Below are 22,677 nucleotides of genomic sequence, written 5' to 3'. Positions count from 1 at the left end.
CTTTCACAATCTATCTGGTTATGACGCGCATTTTATTATCAAGGTTGTAGCGAACGCTTTCGAGGGTAGAGTCGATCTATTACCGCTGACTAAGGAGAATTACATCGCGTTTTCGAAAACCGTCAACAATTCGACGTACGGAAAATAGAAAAATTGCGTTAGGCTACGTTTCGTAGATTCGTTTAAGTTTCTCAATACCAGTTTAGAAAAAGTAGCTTCGTATCTAGATCGGGAAAAATTGAGGATCACTCGAATTCTCCGGTCTCATCACGGAGGATTTCGAGTTGCCCCGCGCAAGAGCGTATTTCCGTACGAGTACGTCGACTGCATTGATAAATTATTAGAGACCGTGTTACCGCCGATCAAAGCCTTTCACAGTTCTTTAACTGGCGAAATTGTGAGCGATTATGAGCATGCGCGAAGGGTATGGGAGCATTTTCGGGTGAGGACTCTCGGCGAGTACAGCGATCTATATTTGAAAACGGATGTGCTTCTCTTGGCGGATGTTTTTGAAAATTTTCGGACCTGTATGAAGAGTTACGGTTTGGATCCAGCGCATTATTTCACGTTACCGGAATATATGTGAGACGCTATGTTGAATACGAACGTTCGATTCGATCTGTTTACCGATATCGATAAGGCGATGTTCGTAGAGCGCAGTATATGCAGCGGTCTGAGTCAATGCTTGAAAAGGTACGCGCGAGCTAACATCCAATCGTTGTACGACTTGTCTCGACCGTCGTCTCACTACGATGTGAACAATCTCTATGGCTGGGCCATGTGTGAACCTTTATCGTACGCGGAATTTCGGTGGGTCGAGGACGTCGAGAGTCTCGACGTTATGTCCATGCCATCTGACTCCGATATCGATTATATTCTAGAGGTCGATCTCGAGCATCCGCGATATCTTCACGACGGCCACGCGAATCTTCCGTTCTGTCCGACGCGCGAGAGACCGCCGGCAAATCGAAACGAAAAACTACTCGCCACGCTCTACGATAAGTTACGTTACGTGACGCACTATCGCAATCTTCAGCAGTGCGTGCGACACGGTTTACGCGTGACGAAGGTCTATCGCGCGTGGCGGTTCGCGCAGTCTCCTTGGTTGCGCGCGTACATCGAGCTCAATACGGAACGAGAATTCGCGCGAGCAACGAGTTCGAGAGGAATCTGTATAAGCTGATGAACAACGCGGTTTTCAGCAAGATAATGGAGAACGTGCGCAATCACGTAGACGTGAGGCTCGTAACACGTTGGGACGGAAGATATGGCGCGGAGGCGCTGATCGCGAAACCGAACTTCCATAGCAGGAGCATCTTCGACGAGAACCTCATGGCCGTCGAGTTGCGCAAACTGGAAGTTAAGTTTAACAAACTGATCTACGTTGATATGTGCATTCTAGAGATATCCAAGACACGTTTGTACGATTTCATTACGATTATATAATGCCGCTTTATCGCTCTAAATGCAAAATCATGTACACGGACACTGATAGCTTGATTTATTTTCTGGAATGCCGGAACGTTTACGAGAATATGAAGCGGGATATCGCGAGATTCGACACCAGCAATTACTTCGACGACACCGCGTACAATACCGCGCGCGAACAAGAAGATTCTCGGTTTGATGAAGGACGAGAACAACGGAGCGATCATGGCGGAATTCATAGGACTCAGACCGAAGATGTATGCTCTGAGAGTTCTGGGAAAGAGCGATACGAAGAGAATAAAAGGCATCAAGAAGAGTATCGTCACGAAAACGATAACGTTCGAGGATTTCGCGCGTTGCTTGAACGAATCGTTGCAGCAATCGAGACATCAGGCGTACACTCGATGCTGCACGAGGTTTACACCGTGTCCGAATTAAAGCTAGCTTTGAGTCCTTACGACGACAAGCAATACTTAATACTCGACTCCACCGATACATTACTGTGGGGTCATTATAAGATATCGTTATCAGATATTAATGTAGTATAAATACTTTTATCAATGTAGAATAAGTAATCGTTTCACTTTGTACTTTTTATTACAATACAGCCGTTTTATGTATCCAAGAGTTGTGTGTATTGTCCATTCTTAATCATTTGACGAAAACTCTATTATCCTTTCTACCACCTTCTCTACGAGATAGATATCGAGATTGGAAACTCACAGTAATTCGTGTTCGTAGAATCCTCCGGCCATTGGCTCTCCGCGATAGTCTTTCAGCAGATACATCACGGGATTCGTGTGTTGCACCTTGGCGATTTGAAAAATCTTGGACGTCCAGTTAGGCGTATATCCCTTCTCAAAAATCGTTTTGAACTTGCTGACGCGTACCGGATCGTTCACCTTGAATCTCGCGGGGGCTGCGATCTTCAGTGACTGTATACTGTGGAGAAGAGTCTCTTGGCAACGGCGGGAGTTATGTTCGCCGGTCGCATTCCGATCGTTCGATGCTCACGATTGTTATACTCCGAGATTAAACGCGGTAGAGCGTCGAGCCATCTGTACGATCCATTGAGCGTGAAGAGCCTCTACATGTCGTTCTTGAGCGTGCAATTAAATTGCTCCACCACCGCCTTCATCACGAGTACGTCGAGTAGTGACGTATATTGTATCTGTCCGTAACCGCTTTTACGGAGGCGTTGGAGAACTTCTTGCCCTTGTCCGTTTGTAGGTTTCGCGAATGTCGAGCGTCGTCGCGAAATATTAGGTATACAAAAAAGTTCTGAGCTTTAGATTTCATACAACCGAAAAAACAATTTAAATTTTATATATCTTCCCGCCCTTTTGCGGTTTTAAAGCGTTGACATTTGGCTTTCTAAAATGCCAAAATACGGTTTGGCATTTGATGCACATAACCACAAAAATCAGTAGTGTTCACGATGGCAATAACAAAAGAGCATATTGGATTTTCCATCCACTTCGCGTTTCATCTGAAGAAAAATGCTGCTGAAGCCACTGCAATGATTTGTGCTGCATATGGAGAAAACGCTATAAGTCATATTACATGTAAAAGATGGTATCAAAAATTTCGCCAAGAAGATTTCAGTCTTGAAGATGAACCGCGTGGACGCTCTCAAAAGATTGAAACTGACGAATTGCAAGCACTGCTGGATATAAACTTTGCGCAAACTGAAAAGGAGCTTGCAGAACAGCTTGGCGTTATGCAGCAAACCATTTTCGTACGTTTACATACGATGAGAAAGGTTCAGAAGGAAGGCAGATGGGTTCCACATGAATTATCCGAAGATAACAAAAATCGTCGGCGTGACACTGCACTCACTTTGCTTTCAAAGTTCCGAAAAAAAGATTTTCTGCACAAAATCATTACAGGCGATGAAAAGTGGATTCTTTATGATAATCCTAAACGTAGAAAATCATGGGTTGACCCTGGTCAACCTTCGACATCGACGCCAAAGCCCAATATCCACGCCAAGAAGGTTTTGCTCTATATCTGATGGGATTGGAAAGATGTGTTGTATTACGAGTTGTTACAACCGGGTGAAACAATCACGGCAGATCGCTACCAACAACAATTGACCAATTTGAGCGATGCATTAGAAGAAAAGAGGCCATTTACTGGCCAAGGACGTCGTAAAGTGATCTTGACAATGTTTCATGACAATGCTCGACCACATGTTGCGAAAGCGACTCAGGACCATATCTTTGCGTTAGGCTGGGAACATCTCCCGCACGCGGCGTATAGCCCAGACATAGCGCCTTCCGATTACTACCTATTCCGGTCGCTGCAGCATCATTTGGCTGATACACATTTCGTGAGATTTGAAGAGATACGAAAATGCATTGATGACTTTATCGCTTCGAAGCCGGTGAGCTTTTATCGTCAAGGAATTCGCAAGCTACCCGAAAGATGGCAAAAGGTCGTTGATGCAAACGGGGAATATTTCGCTGATTAATATTTTTTTGTTTGTTTTTGAATAAAGATTGAATTTTACAAAAAAAAAAAGCTCAGAACTTTTTTGTACACCTAATATCTTGGAGAACTACCTCGCTTCCGCTCTTGCTCTTAAGTGGCACCACCCACGCGTATTTGCTCAACATGTCGATAATCGTCTCACGTAGTTGTAACCTTTGTTTTGTTGCACGTACGGATGCATCTCGACGACATCGGCCTGTCACAGGTCGTCGTAACCGCGCACCACGACGCGACGACGCGAGAAGTTTCTTCGCGCGGGCGCGTGAAGCTCCTCGATGAATCTCCTCTTCTCGACACTCATCGCTGATTTACGAGGAGGCGCGATTCGCGCTAGTTTTATTCGTGCTTGTCGCTTCGCGCATTCGCTCTTGTTCCAAACGTTAATCGCGTGTTTCGTGATATTCGGGATATCCGTTTTTAGCGCGATTAGTAATTCGTCTATCGTTTTCTTAGTCACCATTTTATTCACGTTCAACGACGCCAGCGTCGTGTCTCTCTCGTTACCGCTTTGTCCGTCAGTTCTCTTGCGATCCTCGTCAGATCTATCATGCTACGCGCGAGATTCTCCATGTCCGTCGAGATCCTCTCGCGGCTCATCGACGACGCGTCCAGCTCGTTTCGCAGGGATTTCTCTAGATTTCACAGTGATTCCTTTAGGTTTCGCGTTCGTTTCTCCTGATCGTCGCTGATGAGCGTCTTGACGACCCTTCGGATCTCGCTCGAGGCTTTAGCTCGCAGTTCGTTCCATTTCCAGAGCGCTCGTTCTATCGCATTGTGGAGTCAGGTCTCTAACTCGTTACTCATCCCGTTTTTTGAGCTCTCGTTCCGTCACGTCTCTCGTCTCTCCTATTCGTTTATCGAGATCGACGAGCGAGGCCTCTCTCTTCTTTTCGAAATGTTGCAGAATGTCCACTACGGTTTTTACGTCGTAATACTGTAGGAAAATATTCCGAATCCGCTTGTGATCCGCTCACACACACATGCATGATAAGAAGGGAGGGTGTGCGTCACGGCGGGGCCCGACCACGAACCAGTCGTGAAAACTCATAATTATTTTGCGAAAAAATACCATCTCAGCCAGGAATCGAACCTGGATTTCCTGCTTACCGGGCAGGCATCTTATCCTTTCGACTACCAAGGCATATGATGATATTTATCGCAAATAACGTGTTTAGAATAACAATACAATGATACACATATATATGTTATTATATATATATATATATATATATATATATATATATAATTTGTAATATATATATATATATATATATATATTACAAATTTAATAAAATAAATGTAATTATTAATTAATAAGACAAATATAGTTATATATTTTCCAATGAATAAATATTTAAAGTAAATATAAATGTATTAGAAAATGATGAAAAGCAGGAGTGGAGGAGGAAAAAATAAAGCAGGAAATAAATAAAGAAAAAATCCACTCTTGGTCAATATGTATGCATTTTTCTTAAAAAAAAACCTTCATTTTTAATATAAGAAAACGATTATTTTTAATAGAAAACGATTGAAAATTAACTTCAATGTTATTTTTGTATCAATGTTATGTTTTGTAACTATTCAGTGAGTACACTTTTTATTTCGTCAATTACAAGTATAAATAAATTAAAAAATTAAATAATAATAATTAAAAAAAAGTAAAAAAGTAAATGTAATAAAGGAAAGTACTATTATTGTAATAGCAATTTTATTGCAGTTTCATTAATAGATTATGTACATATTGTTGCTCAACGGAATTACCGCGAGAGGTAATGCTCTCTTCCGTCAAAAAAATGTTTGTCACAACACAACGTGTTGCATTTTCAATGAATGAATGTATAGAAAAGAATAGAGAGTAGAAAGTAAAAAGAATAAATGGAAAGAAAAGAGATAGGAAAAGTATAGAAAGAAATTGAAGGATAGAAAGAAAAAATAGAAAGAAAGAAAAAATAAAATATAATAGAATAGAAACAAGAGATAACAAGAGAGATAGGACCATAGAAAAATAGAAAGATAGAAAATAAAGCAGGAAAAAAACACACGATACACAGAAAGTAATTTCATTACGTAAAAGTTACTTTAGATTTATAACTCATAACAAAATTTCATTAAGAAAAACAAAACCACTTGAAAAATAAGATTACGTCTATAAATAAATAAATAAATAAATACTTATAAATATTAATATATATGTATATATAAATTTTATATATGTTATATGTAAATAAAATATGTGTTTGTTTTGATGCAAGTTCTCAATAAAGTTGCCAGCTAATGCTGCTTAAATTTAAATTTTGATTTATTTTATCGAACGCCACATGTACTAAAATGTTTCTTTTTATTCAAGAAGCGTTCAATTTCAAAGCTGTAATTATTTAAATTTTGTTCAAATGTATTTAACAAGATATAGGTCTCGATTTATATCATAGATAACGTGTCATAATGTTTGAAAAATAACAGCAAAAGACACACATTTCTTGCAATTTTAATATCAATATAGAATTTTAGTATCAATATAATCAACATTATAATTATTGTTCCATCGTGTCATAGAGTGAGCGTACATTTCATAAAAGAACGCTTCTTAATATTCAAACGTACAAATTTTGCTTAAATAAATAAGTACATTCAATCAATAAAACATGAAAGAATATCAGCGTAACTCGATTAATTTGATTGAATACACAGCATCTTCTGCTAAAATCGCTAGAGATAAAAATTGATCCATTGCAAAACAAAAGGGAAGACAAAGTTCTCTTCGATAAGTCGTTTCTTCAATTACGTAGAAAAATATTGAAATAATGTTTTAATTTTTCTATTCAGTCCATATAACTTGACTGAATGCATGACTCTTCTGCCAAATCCATTACTGAATCACTAATTAGTAAATCACTATAATAGAATAGAATAGAATAGAATAGAATAGAATAGAATCGAAATAGAATGGAAATAGAAAAATTAAAACATTATTTCAATATTCTTCTACGTAATTGAAGAAACGAATTATCGAAGAGAACTTTGTCTTCCCTTTTGTTTTGCAATGGATCAATGAGAAAAAAATTTTTTCTGAGAAAAAAATTAAGAATCTCAAATGCCCCATCCCATTGTTTATTAAATTAAGTACGACGCGTAAGACGTTTATTTCGCAAAATGGATGTGCGCTGGAAACATCCGTGGACGTCGATCGTGTGCAAGCCGACGGGATGCGGAAAAACAATCTTTGTAAAGAGATTCTTTCGTTATTTACCCATTATGTCAGATGATGTCTGTTTCGAGAGAATTTTGTTTTATTATGCCAAGTGCCAGGATGCTTATCAGCAGCTTCAATACAAAACTCGAGATTCCGCAATCGAATTTTACGAGGGATTACCACGTCCGGAAGATTATTCTAACGATCTATCCCGTCCGAAATTGATAATTAACGATGTTATGAGGGAATCGTCCTCGAGCGAGGTGATCGTAGATCTGTTTACCAAGGGAAGTCATCATAAGAATCTCATCGTAATTCTCATGACGCTCTTTCATCAGGAGCGTGAACAATGCGATATATCTCTCAACACGAATTACTTTGTGATTTTCAAAAATCCACGAGATCGCGCGCAAATTCGTCAACTCGCTCGTCAAGTCTATCCGAATGATCCAAAGTTCCTCGAGGAAGCGTATCACGATACCACGTCTCAATCTCACGGATATTTATTGCTCGATCTGAAACAATCGACTCTCGATGAGTATCGTTTTCGCATATTTCCCGATGATACGGCGAATTATGTGTACGTACCAGGCAGATCCTTTTCCAGAAGTTTCGTATAAAAGTACTCGCATTCTCTCGCGACAGTCGCGCAACTTCCTCGCGATGAAGAAGAAAATGTCTTCGGTTAATGCGAGAAAAATCTCAGAACGTTCGGTCGGTAAGAAAAATATCTGTCTTCTCAAAGCGCTATGTTATTTGAACAAAAATCAACGCGTCTCTCTTACGCCAGGCAAATGAAAAATTCATTCATTGTATCTATGAGTGCATTTTCAATACTCTCAAGGATAACGTTCCGCTCGAACGCGCTGAAAAAAATCGTCAAAGCAAATATAAAACAACTTTGCGTCGCATAGTGAGAAAACTCAGTAATTGGAAAAGTAAAAAAAGGCTATTACTACAGCGAGGCGGATTTTTACCGTATCTCGGGCCTATATTATCGTTCCTATTTTCGAAAATTATCGGCGGGTAGTCAGAGAGAGAGAGAGAGAGAGAAAGAAAAACAAGTAAACTGAGTTATGGAAAGAGCAAAGATGATAGTCTTGATTTCCATAGAAAATCTCGAAAGAATCAGCACCGCCTCCAACAACATCAACAATCGGTAATAAGGAAAACAAGGGAAAACTCCACATAGCAGAATTTGAAGACAATACAATGGAGAAAATTTAAATTCCGTACAAATACCCGGAACGACTTTGTCACGACTCGATTCCGATATGAGCAAAATTCTTAATTCACCCATTTCGCGTGATTTAAGTGAGAAATGGAAATTGTATAAAGAAGTACTTTGGCGATATCTCCATTTTGATAAATCACAAAAAGATTTGACGCATAATGCCGATGAGAATAATTCAGATGCGTGGGAGGGAGACGTAGCGGAACCGATGCGCGATTCACAAATGCCAAGCAAACTTTCTCATCTTGACGAATATGTAAGTAATATACTACGGGCCGACTCTTTGCGTAGGCGCGAAAACCGAAGCGTCGAAAAAATATTAGAAAATGTGTCGAAAAGTTTTCGTGCCAAGGCGTGTTTATTTTTGAAACATTTAATTGATAAAGTACCCGCGAGAATTACTGAGATGAAGAAGAAATCGTTATCAACGGTAACGTTTTAAAAGATTCGAATATCACGGAACTAATAAACGATGCGAAAGAAAAACCATGAAAGCAATAGAAAGAGGTCAGTTTGCGCGATTATTGCGTACGACAAACACCTTGGCTGTACTTGTAGGAAATAAGGAATTGTTAACAACCACATTTGTCAAGATATTATTATCACCACGAGCGAGTTCCACTCCGAAAATACCGAAATACTTTCAACGACAACGATGAGAAGGAGAGTACGATGCATGAGAAAGAGACAAAACCGCAAGATCGAAGAAGAGCGAACGAATTGTTTCTTTTGCCTCGTTTTTGATACCCCTATAACCTCCATGAAAGATTCTCCATAGGCGAGAAAGAGACGTTTACTCGATTGGAATGAATTGAAATGACCAGGCTTAAAAATTTGTACTATGATCCTGCGCATTATGCGGTATTCGGCAACGGACGTGTGCCACTAAACTGAATTTCTCATGTAGAGAAGTAGCTCGTTGCCTCGCAAGACGCGTACATCGTACGCTGCATCGTCCGTCGAGATGAAAATTTCCACGATTACGTTACAACGTGACGAATATCGATGATTTGTGGGAGACCGATTTGATCGAACTCCGTAATCTCAAAAGTTACAACTACGGATTTTTTTATCTGCTGTGATTATCGACATACTTAGTAAATTTATCTGGGTAGAACTGTTACGAGATAGAAACGAGTAATTGCGTGACAAGGGCCCTCCAAAACATCCTCTCGAGAAGCGATGGTTGAGTACTTACAATCGATAAGGGTCAAGAATTTATCGTGCGATCATGCAAGATTTTCTGAAAGAAAGAGACATATGTTATCGAATAGCTCGCAATTCAGACATTAAAGCTGCCGTCATTGAACGCTTCAATAGAACATCGAAGGAGCGAATGTGGCGCTATTTTACGCATAAAAATACGCGGCATTACATCGAAGTATTGCAAAATATCGTGCGCGCTTACAATCACACTCGTCATTCGTCCATCAGGATGCAACCGGCGGTCGTTACGAGAGAAAATGCTCGCATCGCACGCGAAAATATGAAGCGGTCTAGAGAAGGGGGCGACGAAAGTAATAGAACGAAAAGCTAAATTTGATGTTAACGATCTCGTTCGTGTCAGTAGAGCAAAAGCCACTTTCAAGAAAGGATATGAAGCGCAGTAGAGCGAAGAGAGAGATTTCGAGTTTGTCGCATTCTCCATTGGCGAAGGTGTACGAATTGTATGATTTATCGGGAAAACACATCGATGGGATTTTTTATGAACAAGAATTAGCACGAGTCGATAAAAATTTGGCGGAAGAAGTTTATCATTGAGCACGTGATAAAGAACAGAGGACGCGGTGCTAATAAATAGCTGCTAGTTAGTTGGCGAGGATATCTCAGTAAATTCGACAGTTGGATTCCCGCTTCGAGTTTAACTTTTCTCCAAGGAGAAGGAGCAATTTTTCATGGTTCTTCCGAGCAATAGCAATAAGAAGTATTTTTCAGAAAATACATGCTCTTCTTTCACCACACAATTACCTACAGTGTACATTTATTTGAAGAATGGGAAGTTGCGCTTAGCGAGAGTCAATTTCCCTTCAATCTTTTTCATGTATAATAGGTCGAAACGATAATAAGATTAGATTTGTCAACTTGAAGAGCGTAAAGGATGAGAAGAATGCTGATAAGTTTAAAGAAAGAAATGAATTACACTTACGGCCAGGTATTTATGAAAATAAAGAGGATCTTATTTACGCGATTAATAGAGTGTAGATACGTCGATTCGCATTTTACTTTCGAACTACAAAAAGGCTCTGGTAGTAATGTCCTTATAAGCATCGAATGTAACGAAAACTGTACTCTCGTTCATTATATAAATCTGCCAGCTAATATATTTCAAATATTAGGGAAAATCAATACCAATGATGCCAGCCTTTTTTATCATCACAAGTTACCTAATTCCAACGATTTAACTTCGTTTTTCAAACTCGATTTTATCGCCGGTGGAGGATGCGTTATATCTTTTTGGATTATAGAAGCCTGTATCCTATGGCACGGTATTCCTGATAAAATGTACATTTATTGCGATATTTGCAAGCTTTACATAACCGGTGATACACGAAATTCTTCGAATCGTTCCAGTCGAAATATCTGACTGTAATTACACGTACGGGACGAATCTGGTAAAATATTTCTCCACTCTGCAATATACTCGACTGTGTCAAACGAAATTCCATAAAATTGAAATAGATATAAAAGATTATCGTGGAGAAAAAATACCATTCGTATCCGAAACGCTGATAGTAACATTACATTTTAGACGTGTCCGTTAATTAGCATTTGCGATGGAAAGTCTACAGAGCTTTGAGAAAAAACTAATCCTCCATGGAATACAACGAGTATTACGAAATGCAAAATGCTGGAAGTAGGAGAGGAGGAATTCCTCGAATTTTCATCGGTTTAGCCTATCAGCGTGGTCATGAGATCGGAAATTTCTTCGGAGGATTATTTAGAAGAGTACTTCTTTATTTAAGCAGGGGAATGCGCGAAGTTGGGAAAGAAGCTTTACGCGCCGGAATTGGCGTGATAGAGGATGTTGAAAACAACACTCCATTCAAGGAAGCAGTCAAAACGTGATTCAAGGAATCAGGCGGAAATCTCAAGAAAAAAGCCAAAGAAAATATAAGTAACCTGAAGGGATCGGGATATAAAAGATCCGCGAAAATATGAGTGGCTCAGTTTCCCTTCGGAGGGCACGATGCATTGGTAAATCCGGGAGAAGCTCGGTTCGTAAACACAGACAAGTCGATAAAAAAAGAAATCATCGAAAATCGGCGTGAAAAAAATGATTAAAAAAAAATCATCGAGGAGGAAAGCGGGAAAAAATAAAAAAGCAACGAAACATCGACGAAATGGCGGGAAAAAACATCATATCCGATATATTCGCTTAACTGACGTGAGTGCGATTTGTAAATTTAAAAGATATGTTCTTTCTTCATACTCACTCGAGCGAGTGTTTAAAGAGCGAGCGCGACCTTTTCAGTTTACTTTCTATTTAAACCTGTAACGGAGCGCATCCCTCCATTCCTCCTCCGAATTTCCCCCGACTGACCATCCGTCGGGGACCGCCGAACACCAGGCGGAGTGCGGCAGTGGCCGTAAAGAGGCAGTAATGCCTCCTTTTTAATTTATCCATACGCGAACTCCGAAGCGTCGGAGAATACCACGAAAACATGTATGTTTTCGTGGTATTTCCCCGCACCGCGCCAAGCGTCGCGCCAACAAGCGCTAACGCACTCCGCACCGCGCCACGCACCGTACCACCGAGCGTGAACGCGTCCCGCGCCGCACCGACGCCGCGCCACGCAACCGAGCGAGCGTCCCGCACCGCGCCACGACCGCGTCCACAAGCGCGTAACCACCCCGCACCGCGCCGTTACCTTCCCACCGAATTCCTTCTCTACCAAAAAATCAATCATCCCCCGATCCCTTTTTTCCGCTCCTGGGGAGAGGGATGCTAACCCCGAGATCGACCAATCCGACCGATCCGATCGAAAATACCAAGGTCTATCTCGGATATAAAAAGGCATCGCTCTCCACAGGAAATCACTCCTCGTTTACTCCTGTTCCTAGCTCGTTTTCCGAGAACCCGTCTCAAGGAAGCGAGCCTCCGAAACCGGTAGCAAGCCTGAGATTTGTTGGGGTTCTCCTCAACGCGCCAAGTTCGCTTGGCCTGGCCGAAAGCCGTCTCCGTAGCTCGCATGGCAAGCCGAGAGTTGCTGGGGTCTCCCCAGCGCGTCGAGTTCGCTCGACTCGACTCCGCCGTTCCCGAGATTTCACCGCCGAGTATCGGGGTTCTCCCCGATACTACCTCTCCGAGCACCAGGGTATACCCTGGTCGGCCGAGTACACTCGGCACCGGTACTTTCTTCTCCGCACACAGCTGGGGCCCTCCCCGGCTGGCCGAGTTCACTCGGCATTCAGACAGACAGACGAGGGACGCACCCCCCGCCAGCCGAGCCCTCTCGGCAGGGAACGGGCCCATCCGTCCTCCGATCTAAACGATCCGCCGACTTCGCGAAATATCCACTCTCGCGACAACACCCGCGACACGCGTGCCCGTTTAAATCCACGCCGATTTAAAGGCCCGCGACGAACACCGCCGCCGCCGCGCGCGCCCCGCGCCACCGAACTGCGCGCCGCGATCAGTATCGCGCCGACCGCCCGAGCGATATCTTATTTTATATTCACGCGCTATCCGCGCGCCGATCGCCGTCTCGCCCGTCCACGGCCACGAACATTAACGCGAAGATTCGATGCATTCCATCGCACCACTATTAGACAAATAAAACATCGTTATTTGTTATAATTATCGCCTAACAATTTAATAACCCCTTTCTGCCTCTAACGTCCTCGCTTCTCCTCCTGGTAACCGACTGACCGCTCTCCGCGCGGGAAAACGAGACCGTTTTAAACCAATATCGAGAGTTTACAATGGATTTATTACAAACCGATAACCTCGCTCGCGGACGACGCACTATACGTACGCATTATATGTACGACCTATAGAATTCGTCATACCCAGAGACGGAGAAGATTATCTAGATCTCACGCATACCATGCTAAGCGTACGAGTGGAAAGTTTACCCAGTCCTATCCTGGAACATCGGCAGGAGGAGGAAACAAAATAGGTAAATCACCTACTTCATTCGATGTTCAACTAAATCGACGTATACTTCAATCAAAAACTCGTATCACCTCCAAATAACGCCTACGCGTACCGCGCGTACATCGAAGCATTGTTAAATTATTCTTCACCAGCAAAAATTTCCCATCTGACTTCTTGTCTATGAGATACGGACGAACCCAATTATATGGACGCGCTATTAGAATCGGACAATCCCAATCAAGCTCTCGTGAGACGCGCCCGATATCCATGGAGAACGTTCACTAGATCTAATAGGCAATCTTCATTGCAACGTCTTTAATCACGATAAATTTTTTAATTAACGGAGTGGAGGTTAGAATGAGATTCGTTCACTAGAGATGCGTTTTATCTCATAGAAGGCAACTCAACGTCGAAAATACATATTTTAGGTGTTAGTTTGCTCATAAAAAAAGCAAAAATAAGTCCTGCAGTGTTACTCGAACATGCGAGAATGTTGTAAAACAACCATCAAGTATCTTCTGACGCGAGTCGAAATTAAAACATTCACGATTCATGCCGGAGTGGTAAGAGCATCGATTGATAACGCGATACTCAGACTTCCGAAGCGCGTAATAGTCGAATTCGTCGATACAAAGCGTTTAATGGTGACAGAAAGCTAAATCCATTTAATTTAAAAAAATTACGGTATAAATTTCTTCTTGTTATATGCTTGTTATATGATGGCGTGCAAATTCCGAGCAGACCACTGCAACCAAATGCAGCCGCTCTACATCGTTTATAATAATCTCTTCTCGGGAATCGGTATCCATTTTTTAAATGAAAGGAATTCTAGCAGATATAAGCAGAGAAGATTATGCCAAAGGTTTCACACTTTTCGATCTCATTCTCGATCTATATTTTAACAAATTATAAAAAATTTTATAATTATTTATTAAATACTAAAAAGAATAATGTATTCCTTTTTACAGATGTCTACATTTTAGTTCATCTGAAAAATTGCAGTTGCATACGATGAACTGCGAACGGATGAACGACTCCAATTGCGAGGACGGCAAGTACCTCGAATTCAAAAATTACTGCACAAGGAATGACTTTCATTCATCATTTATGCGGGTTTAGAGAGCGTACTATGAAAGACGGAAGGAAGACGCGTCGTACACCTATTAGCAGCATGAGGTATTGGATTGTCGGAAAAGTCATGACGCATTTTTGTAACAGATGGCGCTAGTTTATTTTTGGAAGTACTAGAGTCATTCGCATCTATGTTATTGCTATGTTTATATTTTTATCTGCGATCATTTTTATTTGCGATAAATATCATCACATGCCCCGGTAATCGAAGAATAAAATGTCTGCCCGGTAAGCAGGAGATCCAGGTTCGATTCTTGGCTGAGGTGGTATTTTTTCGCAAAATAATTACGAGTTTTCACGACTGGTTCGTGGTCGGGCCTCGCCGTGACGCACACCCTCCCTTCTTATTTGGGCTGACGTTCTAGCTTCATTCTAAAAAAAAATTGAGCGATTTGGTTGAGTTTTGGAGATTTTATAACAAGTTGAAAATGGAAAACCAAACTGGGCATTTTCGCCCATATATTATTGTTTTACTTCCGTAAAAGGAAGAACGCGCGTCAAGCTTTTGAAAAGTTGCTTAAAGTTTACGGTGACAATGCTCTACAAGAATGTCAGTGCCAACGATGGTTCACGAAATTCCGTGTTGATGATTTTGACCTCAACGACGCTCCTCGGTCAGGGAGGTCCACCGAGGTTGATGACGACAAAATAAAGGCATTGATCGAGTCAAATTCACACGACATGAGAGATTGCAGAAACATTGAACATTCATCATTCAAGCATTCACGATCTCTGAAGAAGCTGAGATACGTAAGCAAGCTCGATATTTGGGTCAACATCTGCGATATGCTCATTAAACGTGAGGAACACGATCCTTTTTTGCGACTGATAACTGATGAGAAGTGGAGTGTTTATAACAATGTGGTGCGCAAATGATCTTAATCCCAACGTGATGATTCGCCTCAAACGATATCGAAAGCAAACATTCATCAGAGAAAGGTTATGTTCTCAATATGGTGGAACTTTAAAGGTGTCGTGTTTTTCGAACTCCTACCAAGGAACCAAATAATCAATTCGAATGTGTACTGTTGATAATTGGACAGTTTGGACGAATCCATTATCCAGAAACATCCAGAGCTCGGTAATAAAGGAGTTGTATACCATTACGACAACGCGAGACTACACACAAGTTTGAGCACCCATCAAAAATTATTGGAACTTGGATGGGATATCGTCACTGCGGTTTGACCTACATCCATCAAGAGAATAGGACTCATTTTTTTGGAGTACCGGTCGTGGGGATTCGAGAATATATATATATGTATATGTAGTGTATGTATACATGTGAACATATCATTGAATTATTGACGTGTTATTCTAAACACATTATTTGCGATAAATATCATGCTTCTGTGGTCGAAAAGATAAAATGCCTGCCCGGTAAGCAGGAAATCCAGGTTCGATTTCTGGCTAAGATAATATTTTTCGTAAAATAATTGCGGATTTTTACGTGGATTGGTTCGTGGTCAGGCCCTGTCATTCAGCACATGCCTTCTCTTCTTATCCTCTTTTTATAAAACTAAGATCACCAAGTATAATTATAAAAATAGTAAATTCATTGTCACACCCACCATACTCGCCTGACCTTGTGCCGTCAGACTTCCACTTGTTTCGCTCTCTTCAAAACTTCTTGCATGGCATAACGTTTATTCAGATAAGGCTGTAAATTAGCATCTTGTTCAGTTTTTCGCTGATAAAGACAAGTCTTTCTATGAACGAGAAATTATGAAACTCACTGAAAGATTAGCGAAAGATTAGCGAACAAAACGGGCAATATATCATTGACTGATCTTTGTTCTTTAATAAACAAATAAATGACCTTTGAAAAACATAGAAAAAATACGTCACGACTTTTCCGATAACCCAATATTTAGTAACGATACTACGTGCGATGCTCATACGACATTATCGGCATATCGGTTTCGTCACGTTGCGTGGTTCGTTCGACAACACGAAGACTTGACGCATCGAGTAAAAATTCTGTTATCGTCTCCATGGAAACGTTGTTGAGAGAACAATGGGGGGCTTACCATGGCGCGACGCGTTGTCACATTTGCGAGAAACCATTTGCGTCGGACAACACGCGAGTACGCGATCATTGCCACATTACCATGGTACCGCACATTCAAATTGCAATCTAAATTATAAAAATTTATACTGCATTCCCGTAGTATTCATAACTTATCTGACGCGCACTTTGTCATTACTGAAATAGCTACAGCATTCGAAAGCAGAATCGACGTGCTGCCGATAAAAGAAAAATACATTTTATTTACTAAACATGTTAAAGATACTGCCGAGAAATCAGATTCGCGAAATTGCATATGACTACGGTTCATCGATTCATACAAATTTTTAAGTACCAACCTCGATAAATTGGCATTTTTTCTAACGAGGGAAAAATTAAAAATTTTACATTCTGAATTTTACATTCTGAGTTATCAAACGAGGATTTTAACTTGTTGACGCGTAAAGGTGTCTTTCCCTACGAATACGTGGATCGCGCAGACAAACTGCAGGACACGCGCCTATCACCGCGCGAATCTATTCTATAGCTCATTGATCGGTGACACAGTTACGCGCACGTCTGGTAGCGGCTTTCTACTGAAACCCTAGGCGAATATAGCGATCTGCATTTAAAAACTGATGTTTTATTATTGGCCGACGTTTTTGAAAATTTCCGCGTAAGTTGTATCGAAAGTTACAGTCTCGATCCCGCGCATTATTACACTTTGCCAGGTTTTACGTGGGACGCCATGTTGAAATACGCGCATAAAATTTGAGTTGCTCATCGACATCGATATGGTTATGTTTATCGAATGCGATATATGCGGCGGCCTCAGTCAATGTTCCGGCAGATACGCGCAGGCCAATAAAAAGTACATGTATGACCCATCGAAATTGTTGTCGTATTTGACGTACTAGACGTGAACAATCTGTACAGATGGGCAATATGTCAACCGCTGCCCTATGTCGAATTTCGATAGGTCGAAGACGTTGCGAACTTTGACGTGAGCGCGATCGCTTCGGATTGGCCTACGGGTTATATTCTCAAAGTCGATTTCAAGTATCCGCGTCATCTGCACGACCGACACACTGACCTTTCTGTCCGACGCGCGATAAATCACCCGGTACGCGGCAGGATAAACTTCTCGCGACGTTATATGATAAGAAGCGGTACGTCATTCACTATCGCAACCTGCAACAATGTATGCGCCACGGTCTTCGTATCGCAAAGATACATCGCGTACTACAATTTATTCAATCTGCCTAGCTCCGTGATTACATCAAACTTAATATACAGTTTAAAACGTGCGCGAAAAATGATTTCGAGAAAAATTTGTATAAATTAATGAATAACGCGGTATTTAGCAAAACAATGTTCGAAATCACATAGATATAAAATTGATAACGAAATGGGATGAACGACGGCGCAGAGACAATAATCACAAAACCAAATTTCCACAGCCGCAGTATCTTTGCGGAAAATTTAATCGCCGTCGAACTGCGCAAACTCGAGGTGACGTTCGACAAGCCGATTACGTGGATATGTATATATCGAAAATCTGTTTGTACGAATTTCACATGTCACCGCTATATCACGACAAATGCAAGATCATATACATCGACACAGACAGTGTCATATATCACATCGACAATGTTTACGACACGATGAAACATGATATTGCTAAATTCGACACGAGCGATTATCCAACGGGCAATGCATACGGGATGCCTGAACAAAAAAGTACTCGGTCTAATGAAGGACGAAAATAATGGTGCGATAATGAATTCGTCGGACTCAGAGCAAAGAAGTACGCGGTGAGGGTAAACGGTAAAAAGAACATTAGAAAGACGAAAGGTGTGAAGAGTAACATCATAGCAAGAACAATAACGTCCGACGATTACACGCAGTGCTTAAATGAAGAGATGGAAATGACGCCAGTCGTGTATAAGATCAAAGCTACATAAGGTATATACGGTGTCCGAATCAAAAATCGCTCAGAGTCCGTATGATGACAAACAATACATCGTATTCGACGGAGATGTTACCATTGGCGGACCTTTGTAATATACATGTATATATACATATACATATACATATATATATATATATATATATATACATATACATATACACATATACACATATACATATACATATATACAGAGTGTTTCATTTTAAGTGATATGGTCGATTATCTCGCGAATCGATGATTTTATTGAAAAATTTTTCGAACGAAAGTTGCATGACTATAATAGTTACTTTTCGTTAAGTACTTGTTAAGTTATAAGGCAAGACCGATCACTGATCCGGCCAACTAAGGCAAGATCAATCACTGATCCGGCCAACTAAGGCGCATGCGTATATGAATAATGCCGGCGGTACTGTAACTTTCAAACTCCATAACTCGGAAAGTACTCAATGAAATGTAACTTAATTATAATGTTTTGGAAAACTCTCGAGATAAGTTACAAGAATATGTAAAAAATAGGAGTTTCCATTTAAAAAACATTAATGACCTTGACTTGATTTTGACAAGGTTACTCAAGATCACGTCCACGTTTCCATCATGTGTCCCCCTTCAAGTCATGCAATTTTTATTCGAAAAATTTTTCAATAAAATTATCGATTCGCGAGATAATCGACCATATTACTTAAAATAAAACATTCTGAAACGGCGCGTTCGGGTATCTCCGCCGTATAGCTAAGTAGCGCAGATTTCCCGTACGGCCCGTAGGCCGTACTAATTATTTCGGTAATTTAAAGTTTATCGACGGTTTGCGCTTTGCGCTTTGCGTCTTTTAAGCCGACGGATAGTCGGTCGGCTTTTGTCCAGTAGGGTGATGGTTCGGACGGAACGATGGCGGGGGGTGCATCGTTACATTTCCCCCTGCTTTTAAGTGCCTGAATTTAAGACACTTTTAGTTCATGCGGCGGCTCATCCGCGGCTTTCTGTTGTGGTTGAAATGGATGAGCTATCGGTTATTCCCGTGGCGGGCCTGGTACCGGCGGTTGACGTGCGCGGCAAAATAGGGGACGTCGATGACGACCTTGGGTGCCACCTCTACTGGAATCAGTGGCGGCGGTTCGGATCTCACGATCCGTTCGGGCTCCAGCGTTAGTTTCGGCGGTGTTGGCTTGATCACTGTTCGCTTCCGTGGCTGCAGCGGAGGCGGCGGTGTTAGCAGCGCTTGGTTCTTCTGCTGCTGCTGTCGATCGGACCGCTGTATGCGGATGCCGATTGCTGGCACGGTACGGCGGCGAATCGGCGGTCGTTCGGCGAGCGCGCCGGCCGATCTTGCGCTGGTAGCCGTGACGGTTGTTGCTTCGGTAGTCTGAGTGGGCGGCCGTCGTAGGTTACGTCATGCCTTCTCGATCCCGGGATTCTCGGGATCGTATTCCCAATTGGCGTACTCTGCCAATATCTTCTCGAGTTCTCTCAACTGATCGTCCATCCTTGACGGTGTCGTGGCGAAAAGTGATCGGGCTTGTCTTAAATTTTTTCGTAGCGGTCGTTTTATATTTATTGTTGATTTTCTTCTCCCGCTACTTCGCTTTCGGAGTCTTCGTTGGTGCGCGTGTTCTTAGTCGGATCGGGGCGGACATCACGCACATGTATGTTTCGGTGCCAGCGTCCTCAAGTGTCTCTTAGATCCATGATCACCGGGGATATAGCTTTCGTACCTCGTACGGTCCTTCATAGCGCGGTGCTAATTTGGCGTTAAAGGCGTCGGCTTTGTTGGACAAGAAATGCATTTTTTTCCAGACTTTCTCGCCGATCTTAGGCTTCCAGTCGCGGAGTCTGAGATTGTAGTGGTGGGCCTGCCTTTGGAACGCTCTTGCCAAGTTCATCTGTATCACCTTATATGTCTCCTATGAGGTGGCATTTGTCGGGTGTGCGGCGGTGATCGTTCTGGTCTTGTGGCGATCGGGGCAGGGATGCCATTTCATGTACGATTGCAGCCACGCTGCAGCACGTAGAGGGGATAGACTGACATACACACTAGCGCGAGCGCTCGTCCGTGTACGCTTCGCGCTTCGGCCAAGTTCGAGCGGTAGAGAAGGAGTACCGACAACTGCTGTCTTCTTCTTTCTCGAGAAACGCTGTACCGCTGATTTGAAGCTGGCGTCTTATGACATGACACGAATTAATCATGCGATGTCATTGTCGATTATTTTTACATATACTTTTATACATATATTTTATTAAGTTAATAACATTATATTATTACAATATATTTTTTTCATACATAAATAAAAATTAAAATTTGTAAATACAAAAATCTCTCTCTTTGCCAATATATACGCTTTTTATTTGCAAAAAGTAATTATTATATTAAAAAAAATTTATTGTGGTCTTATAAAAATATTTAGATATAGCTATTAAAAACTGAATAAATATATAAATAAATATATAAATAAACAATATATATATATATTATATATATTTATATTATATATATATATATATATATATATATATATATATATATACCAATAAATATATAAAATAAATATTAGATATATCATTATATAAAAGGGAGCTGAATATAAAAAGGCTATATAGCTTTTATGATATTAATAAATAATAGATAATAATAAAATTAATAACTGATATGAATATATCAATTGCAAAAAGAAATTCAAATTATGTTAACACTCTTATCTTTTCATTATTGTTATTAGTTTTTAAATGTTTAATGCTTCTTTGATAAATTATTACTAAAAAGAATAATTATTACTAAAATAATATAAAATAAAATAAATAAAATTATTACTAATTATTACTAAAAAGAATAATTAATATTTATTTTAATAAAAATTTAATCTACTTAAATTAATAATTAATAATAATTAATAATAATGAATCCATTTAAATTTATTTTTATATTTTTTATTGGAAATAATATTTTTTTACAATAATATTTTTTTCTCCTCTATCTCTTTCACTTCTCCCCCTCCGGCCCCCCCTCCAACTATACAGCATCCGGCCCCCCCTTTGCAAGGCCCACCTAGCACGGGAACGTCCACCATTTCGTCTATAAGGCACTGAAAATAATTAAATGTCAATTAATATGTTTACATATATATGTATTATACATGACATATATGTGTGTATTTATATACATATAATTATTTCAATAAATAATACCACTATCTTGCTGCTGCTGCTGCTGTTGCTGCTGCTGTTGCTGCTGCTGCGGCTGCTGCTGCTGCTGCGGTTGTTGTTTCTGTATAAAAAAAACTTTTGAAAAATCTAAAAATTACAAATTAACCAAATACAGATCTGGAAATAATTTTATTGGACCATCAATATTATTACGTAGGACACTTAAATATAATAATAATGTTCATAAATTTCTGATCTAGCAACCGATTTGAATATAAGATTTCACAGATAATCATTTTAAAAATCCAATAAAATTATTTACATATCTGTCCAAATTGTTATATTTGTCAGCAAAAGCGTTCTTTTTCTTACCAGCAAGTTTATCTGCTCCCGCAGCTGTTGTAACTGCAGCTCATGCTGCTCTCTCAGTTGCTGCATTTGCAGCTCATGTTGTTTTTGTTGCTGTTGCAACATGTTTGCAAATTTTTTCTTTTGCTCTGTAAAATACATAAACTATATATAGTAACATTATAATAATATAATAGTAACATTATTATACTACTGATTATACTACTGATATCAGATAATGATAAAGTTTAATACACACGTACATGCGTACGCACACAGCACACGCACATGCAGGCACACGTACACACAGGCACACGTACACACAGACACACGCAGGCACACGCAGACACACGTACACGCAGGCACATGCAGGCACACGCAGGCACACGTACACGCAAGCACACGTACACGCAAGCACACATACACACAGGCACACGCAGCACACGCCATGCAGGCACACGTACACACAGGCACACGTACACACGCAGGCACATGTACACGCAGGCACATGCAGGCACATGCACATGCAGGCACACACATACGATAATGAAGCATATTAAATTACATTGAAAATGTGATTTATATTTCTGAAATAATAATAAATTGTAACTAACCTGCCATTTCGTCGTCAAATATGCTC

At 40.6% G+C, this 22,677-nt stretch overlaps 2 protein-coding genes across 3 annotated transcripts; one reads left to right on the top strand and one right to left on the bottom strand.

Annotated features, from left to right (window-relative positions):
• The first annotated feature begins 14,614 nt into the window (after positions 1–14,614).
• On the top strand, positions 14,615–15,450 carry LOC148935253 (histone-lysine N-methyltransferase SETMAR-like). Its single transcript, XM_089081518.1, has 2 exons — positions 14,615–14,619; positions 15,060–15,450. Exons 1-2 carry the CDS (start codon positions 14,615–14,617, stop codon positions 15,448–15,450), a joined length of 396 nt encoding a protein of 131 aa, XP_088937644.1.
• A 6,003-nt stretch (positions 15,451–21,453) lies between these two features.
• Positions 21,454–22,471, bottom strand: LOC148935252 (uncharacterized). Of its 2 annotated transcripts, XM_089081721.1 has the most exons (3): positions 22,062–22,471; positions 21,732–21,810; positions 21,454–21,628 (listed from the first exon to the last, which is right to left on the bottom strand). In XM_089081721.1, the coding sequence occupies exons 1-3, from the start codon at positions 22,197–22,199 to the stop codon at positions 21,474–21,476; spliced, it is 372 nt and encodes a 123-aa protein (XP_088937847.1). In that variant the 5' UTR covers positions 22,200–22,471; the 3' UTR covers positions 21,454–21,473. The 2 variants fall into 2 exon arrangements, with proteins under 2 accessions (XP_088937847.1, XP_088937848.1); XM_089081722.1 differs by having other exon boundaries at positions 21,518–21,810.
• Between the last annotated feature and the right edge of the window lie 206 nt (positions 22,472–22,677).

Source organism: Pogonomyrmex barbatus, unplaced genomic scaffold (genome assembly GCF_055798465.1).
Source record: "Pogonomyrmex barbatus isolate J1 unplaced genomic scaffold, ASM5579846v1 scaffold5, whole genome shotgun sequence".
In the NCBI taxonomy this organism is placed as follows: Eukaryota; Metazoa; Arthropoda; class Insecta; order Hymenoptera; family Formicidae; genus Pogonomyrmex; species Pogonomyrmex barbatus.
The sequence above is the reverse complement of the archived record's forward strand: the minus strand, read 5'-3'. Positions and strand labels throughout refer to the sequence as shown.